A 7,497-nucleotide genomic window follows, 5' to 3' on the forward strand; every position below is an offset into this window, starting at 1 on the left:
TTTTTNTTTTTTTTGTAACTTTTTTTTCTTGTCAGCAATTTTACTTTGTTTTACATCATTTTTCAGCTATTCGACTAAATGCTTTAATTTATGCCATATCACCACTTACTTTTGCGCTAATGTTAATATGGGTGATTCGTGTACTATTTGCTTGTTATGTGTATTTTAACGATCGAAAGAAAGCTGAATTAAATTTTCCCATAGTTACTATTCAGGTAAGTTATAGATGAAAAAAAATAACACCGATCCACAGTTTAAATTCAATCTATTATAGTTTAAATTTTTACAGCTTAAATTCAATCGATCTATAATTTAAATTCAATTTATTACAGTTTAAATTCAATCTGTGAATAACAATAAATTCATCTCTGCAAGAAATACTCTAAAATATGGCAAGTACCTGACAAAAAAAAAAAAAAAAAAGTTCCATTTTCTCTGTCTACCTCATATGAATTATCTATAAATTCGTTTAATTGATTTCTTACATTTGCAATTCTTACTTGTTACATATTTTGTTATATGAGATACTAGCCTGAAATTAAATATACAAATTGCAATATGGAGAAGAAGATAGCATAAATAGAGGCATGGGGAATGAAAGACCTTTCTTTTCAAATTAAAAACATTTAAATATAAGTGAATTCTAAGTTACTTTTTTTTTTGCAGAATAGTGGTCCCGTCACGGGTGTTACGATAACCTCATCAACCGATCCAAGCAATGTACCAACAACAACAACAACTATGGCATGTATGCCAACCAATTCGATATCATCAACCACATTCTTAAATCCTAATTTTACTCTTCAGGATGAAAATGGAGATGCAGAGAAACAACAATGATCACGGAAGATATTGATAGCATATTAAGGATTGAAACATAGCACCTTGTGAAACTAAACTAAGAGTCAATTAAAAATTTTAAAAAAAAAATTTGAAATTGGAGAGAAAAAAAGGATTTTAACGAGCACCACTTCTAAGATATCGACAATTAATCGATCCAAAAAAAAAAATCCAAATGGTATTCTTTTTTTTTTTCCTTATCGCTTTTATTATCCAAAAAATTTGTTCTCAAAAAAAACCATGAAAAAAGGCAATAATCATTCCATAAATATTATGAAAACATTTTCTTCAAAAAAAAAGGAAAAAGGAAAAAGCAACATACCACTTATTCCCAAAAGCTTTGTCATTATTCCTTCCCTTCCTTCGAAGTGATCCATTTTATGACCAATTAGTTACCATTTTGCTTGAAACTACATCAAAGAATTCTCAAAAAAAAAAAGGAAACTACTCATAAAAGAGATAGAAGAAACTAATTCCAGTGGTAAAAATTTTGTAAATTTTTTGGATAACAGAAGCAATGAGGCCAAAAAAAAAAAGAGGAACGAACGAACTATATAAGTGCAAGAAACGAAAACTTATTATAGAATATGAATTGAAACTTTTTTTTTCGCATAACTCCATTAGTTCCAGCTGTATTATCGAGAAGGCTGAATGAGTTACCGGTGATTTAAGGCGGATGCTCTATATATCAATTATCAGTGAAATCTTCCTTCGTACCATATTTCACAATACTCCAGTATTTCATTTGCATTCCTTCATCACTGTTTAGTATCAAAACTGATTATTTGTTTTCAGTTTAGTCCTATTATTGCTACCATCCTTTTCTCTCGCCCTAAAGTTTGGATTATGTTAAGTTCATTTAGTGCATGGAGTCCAAAATTTCTTGAGTTTTACAAAAATCAAAGAAGCTGCTATACTTTTTTCAGAAAGGTATTTATCCCTAACGTCAGAGTTAAACAGGAAATTAATGAATACTGTATAACTGCAAAAATTTCGAACTCTTCATTCTCTGATACAATACTTGTGAAATGCTCCTTAATGCCTCACATTGGACTATACAGCTTATCTCCCAGTGACTAAGTTTGACCACTTCGTCTTGGAGTTTTCAAAGAACCCATTGTTTGAGTATAACATTTTCTTCTGCTCACAAAACACTTTACTTTCCTAAATCGTACAAAATTCCATCCCACGAAGTGTTACAAGCATCATTCAATCATTTCATATTCCAGCTATGAATGAATGATAGATGGCATACCAAAGCATTCATTTCTTTACAGAAGACATAGCATTCACTGCAACAAATACAAGCAAGCAAAAGAAAAAAAAACAAAACCACAGACTTAACGACTATAAATGCCTAAATACTTATTATGTAGGCTGCGGTTCTTTTTAATTATTTACATCATTTTGCTTAAACATCAAGCTGCAACTTTATTAAAGTCAGCTTTATCGAAATTATCCATCTTTCCACATCTAAGTACTTTAGGAAAATTCAGCACTTCAAATGCGTGTTAAAATTTGAACAAATGGATTGAAAAAAAATCATTGGAAATAACAGACAATGGGGTACTGAAAATTGCTATTTAAATAACACCTATTATTAAAAAAAGGAAAATGGAGTTGACTATCAACTAGTTGTAGGTGGATAACGTAAGAACATATACAACAAAATACTGTCTAATCCCACTACTTTTTTTTTTTTTTGCTCCTAAAAATATGTTGTCAGCATCCAAGATAATCCAGAATGAGAACTTCTGATTTTACAAAATAATGAACAAAGCAATCTTACAGATGATTAAAAAGATAATATTGCGATCGATAAATAAGCAATATTGATTACATATAATATACACCATTTACGAGCGAGAAATTCTGAAACTACTCAAAATTTGCAATTTAAATTCCTGAAAGAAGCATCTGAGAAATCACTTAATTATAGCATCGATTCCCCTCGCCATTTTCGTATTTTTTTTGAGAAAACAAACATAATTTTAAGCACAAATTAAAATCACCTCTTCGAAGCAGCAAATGCAGCAATCGCTAAACCACCAATGACAGCAATTCCTCCGCCCAATATTGCCATACCAATAATTCCATCTGAACGAGTCTTAGATTAAAATTGAAAACCAACAGAAACAATATTTCATCAAGCTATAAAATGAACCTGTATTCCAAAAGAAAAAACTACATACCCTTTTTCATTCTCTGTTTAATCACATCCTTCAGATCTAATGCTTGACGATTATTCGACTCCGCACTGAGTAAAATATCAACATATGCAAGAGCTCGATCGTACTCCTAAAACTTTAGTTTTTTTACAATGAAATTAATAACTTTGAAAAAGTTTCTATGGTAGTAAGGTTTACCTTTAAGCGAGTATGTGCTATTGCAAGATAATACACATAATCACGTTTTGATATATCCTCAACTTCTTGCCGCAACAAATCTAAAACATATAAAAACCTAAGAAGAACACATTACTATTTTCGGCAAGTAAAAAAAAATCGCCGTAACCGACTGCGTGGTTCTGAAAACACAGTTAGTCGAAATACATCGTCAGATTTATTTGAGCATGGCAACAATAATTTTCCCGTCATTAATGCACATTTATAGTAATAACTGATATGAAAGTGTGGTTTCATGATTTGCATAACCTACTACATTCTATACTCGAACTCTAACATATAATAACATTCTGTACTCGAACTCTAACATACAGTAACATATGAACTTTAACATATAGAACATGTAGTATATTGTCATGAAAATGTATTTTAATTTACTTGCTGCCAGTGCATTATGATATAGTGATCAGATCAGTCAGATTTTTTTGCGAAAAGGAATAAAAGAAAAATGATGAGACGGAGCATAATATCAATGATTCAATAACCTTCCAATAGCTTGATTCCTCTAAGCACATTACGGTTATTCGACTTGATTAGGCCATGGGCATAAGAATACACTGCGATTGCACTTGGACTACCACGTGCAACTTGTTCATTATAGGTTCTTTCCAAGTTCTGCAACAAAAACATCCTATAGTCAATGAACGTTCCTGTTTTCTATTATTTTCAAACAGATTTCAACATGATAGTTCTTCGTTTAACATGCTTTAATTAAAACGGCATTATAAGATAAGCAGTACATTCTCTATCATTTAAATCTTCTCAAAGCCTCTAAACAACAGTACTAAGATTAATAAATGGTTCGCAATAAATGTATGGAAGAGATCATGGTTAAGCCACCTGATTATAACAAGAAACAAAACGGTTACTTTAGCAACCGAGCACAAAACAATCTGTTATTATTACAGCACAATTAAGTACCAATTACAATCATTATCACCAATGCCAATTCCGATATTGTGAACATTTAACGAGAATAGAATTAAATTAGATTAATTAAAATAACATAAATTATAAGGGGCCAAATTAATGAAATTATAGTAATAAAATATTAAAAATTCGATTAGGTCCAGAATGATTTAAAATTGTAACAATGTAAATGTATACTTATTTGATAGAAGAAGTGATACTTAATAAATGTAAAATAATATAAATTTGTGAGTGTCATTACTAGAGATGGAATTGTAAAAATAATAAATATGCTGTAAAGATATTTTCATTCCATGAAAGAATGGTACTTAAATTTTGAATTTTATATACTATAAAAATAAGACAATCAACATACGGCTAAAACACCTGGATCGATTTGTTCGTCCACAATTACACTAGAATCCATTCCTGAAGATAATCAATAATCCGTCCTTGGATTAATTAATTCACCGAACAGACGCAACTCAAAACGACCATTGCCACGTCCCGAACCATAGCAATCGTCATCACCACAACTCAGCGTTCCACGATGCATGGCCGCAAACAGTTGGTCAAGATGCAATCATTGTCGTCTCACTTGTACTTCTATTTGACAATATTAATTACACGTTCATTTTTTAATTCTCAATTAATTTAGGTTTTTTAATTCAAATTCCTACTCATACTATCATTTAAAAGGATAGTAACATAAATATTATTACTACAACTGTTACTATTGTTGTCACTGTTACCTGTTATCAGTTACAGTATGGAACATCATTTTTTTTTTGATTTTAAATTAATTTAATCTCCTGAAAATTTAATATGATTAAACTAATTTATATTGTTTGCATTTCAGTTTTATTCATTCATGTTTTCTTTTTTAATAAATCATGTAATCACATTTTCTAATTTACTTTATTTCAATAATGATAAGTAATGATAAGTAAGTGTTAATAGTTAAGGTACTTTAATACAAATTATTGGAAATATTTTACACAGTCATCAAATTCCATACATGAAATGATCGATGATCTATAATATATAATCAAAATGAGATGATAATGAGATAATTGAAATTATTGTTCTGTAATAACTTATCAATGTTTTTATCAACTTTATCATTGCTTAGTTTTAAATTTTATATTCTTTAATAAATAATTGAAAATGATAAAAGTATTATTATTCACTGAAAAATAATACTGCTATTAATGAAATAAAAAAAGAAGTGACTTTTTTTTTATTTAGAGTAATTTTTTGTTAAACTTTAAAAGAAGTTATATATTTTCATTTTTTTTTCTTACAGTTAGGAAATCTAAAAGAAGTACTGATATTATCAGAGGAAAATTGGATCAAATTAGAACAACATCAAGGGAAAAAAAATAAGAGAATTATCAGCAACTGATAAGTGTTCCATATATTACCAAATTATTGATCACATTATCAGTGCGTTTATTGATCACATTATCAGTGCTTTTATTGATCACATTATCAATGCATTATTAATGCAGCATAAAATTCACAGATATATATTTTAATCAAGAAAATAAGCAAACAGAAATAACGAATGCAATTTATTTTGGAAAATTTCAAATGAAATATTTGATTGATCTCATAAATGGCATCAAATTTATATTTAATGATTGTTTTTTTCTTTATCTCCTCTTTTTTATTTGGAATTTTCATTTGAAATTTTAAAATTTTATTTGAAATTTTACGAAATTTTCACTTCATATACTTTTATCAAATTTATTCATTCAATATTAAATCATATTAGAACGATAACAGATATTTTTGAGCCCATTTCTCTAAATTTTTTTTCATTAAAGTTTTCTTTCATTTTTGATTTTTTTTTTCAAAAGGGTTACGTTGTTAATATGTTTATTTATGTTAAAATTAAATGAAAAGGAATAAAATTGACAGAAAGTTGCCTGCCGCCTGACATTTTGGCTAATTTGTTCAAAGCTGCTATGCAAATGTTAATAGAGATGTTTCATTTGATCATTTTTTTTCTTTTTTTTTTTTGGTGACGTCAAGGACTGGAATATAAATTTGAACAATTATTAAATCGATATAACAGTTTCATGATTGATGCTATCGAAATGATCAAATGAAGCATTTTTATTAGATCTAACAGTTGACAATATTTGTGTGTCATCGAAAATGATTTAGATGGAAGAAATCAATTTACGAGCCTTCTATCAATTTTACTACTTTTTGTTCAATATTAATTTGCATAAACAAATTTGCAACTTAAAATTTCATCTTTAAAGTACTAACATTTTATTGCAGATTAAATTCCTCGGTTCAAATACTACCATTTCCTATTTTTCGAATAATTTCACTGAACAATTTTATCAAACATTGAACAATTTAAATTTGATAAATCAAACCAGCTTTTATTTGACGAAAAGAATACAAAAGGTCATTGATAAAATGATCAAAGTTCACCGATAAAATAATCAACTGCAAATGGAAGACATCACTAAATCCAATCCTGATGTTTCCTTTGATATGAAGTTTTCGGTAATGTAATAACTTATAACAATTTAGTAAAATAATGATTTAAATCAATTCAACATAAAGATTTCTTTCAAATTTCAAATTTTAAATAACTGATGGTCAAGAGAATGAATGCTTGTAAGTTAATGGTCATTACGATGTTCATTTCAATTTAAATGTACCTGGAAGTTTACTAGACAAAAACAATACTTACTCCATATAAATTCAAATTCCACCTGTCCTCTATTTACTAGGTTAGACTTTTACAGTGATATTAATTAATTAGTAATTTAGATAAGCATGCATGTTTTAGTTAAAAAAATCATTTCAATGATACCAATTTGAACATATTACATTTCGATTTGAAACGTTAATTTTCATGATCATTTGCTTTGTAATCATTAATAGTGTGATATTTTCGAATGAAAAGAGTACGGTATAAGTAAGAATTAGTAGATCTCAAATTATATCCATATGTTATTGAGAAATTATCCGGATATAAGATTATTGTTTTCAAAAAAAAAAAAAAGAATAATGCCAGTTTTAAAATAAAACCAAATTAAATTTCAATAATTACTTATACACCGGAAGGAAAACTTATGGTAATATTTCCGGAAAATGGGAAATGATATGCTAAATTTTTTAATATTGGTATTGGTAAATGGAGTTTTCCCATCAATATCATTATCAATCTGTCATTATGACAATCTATCTGTAATATCCTTTTCTTTTATCATATCATATCAATCTTCAGGATAGTGAAAAAAAAAATGCATGCCATTCATTTAATGTCATAATTTAATTACGAGCAATTTTATTTAAAAAAAAAAAAAAAAAAAAA

The 7,497-nt window shown here is 28.1% G+C and overlaps 2 protein-coding genes across 2 annotated transcripts; one reads left to right on the top strand and one right to left on the bottom strand.

Annotated features, from left to right (window-relative positions):
* Window positions 1–666: 666 nt before the first annotated feature.
* Window positions 667–840, top strand: LOAG_10995 (hypothetical protein; the record flags this gene model as incomplete). The annotated part of the gene is made up of 1 exon (XM_003146518.2): window positions 667–840. A coding segment is annotated over one exon (174 nt), but the record flags the coding sequence as incomplete, so codon positions are not given.
* Window positions 841–2,848: 2,008 nt separating this feature from the next.
* Window positions 2,849–4,710, bottom strand: LOAG_10996 (hypothetical protein; the record flags this gene model as incomplete). Its single annotated transcript, XM_003146519.1, has 6 exons — window positions 2,849–2,937; window positions 3,033–3,138; window positions 3,207–3,286; window positions 3,731–3,860; window positions 4,531–4,583; window positions 4,626–4,710. 6 exons carry the CDS (start codon window positions 4,708–4,710, stop codon window positions 2,849–2,851), a joined length of 543 nt encoding a protein of 180 aa, XP_003146567.1.
* Window positions 4,711–7,497: the final 2,787 nt, after the last annotated feature.

This window comes from Loa loa, assembly GCF_000183805.2.
Source record: "Loa loa unplaced genomic scaffold supercont3.573, whole genome shotgun sequence".
NCBI classification, from domain to species: Eukaryota; Metazoa; Nematoda; class Chromadorea; order Rhabditida; family Onchocercidae; genus Loa; species Loa loa.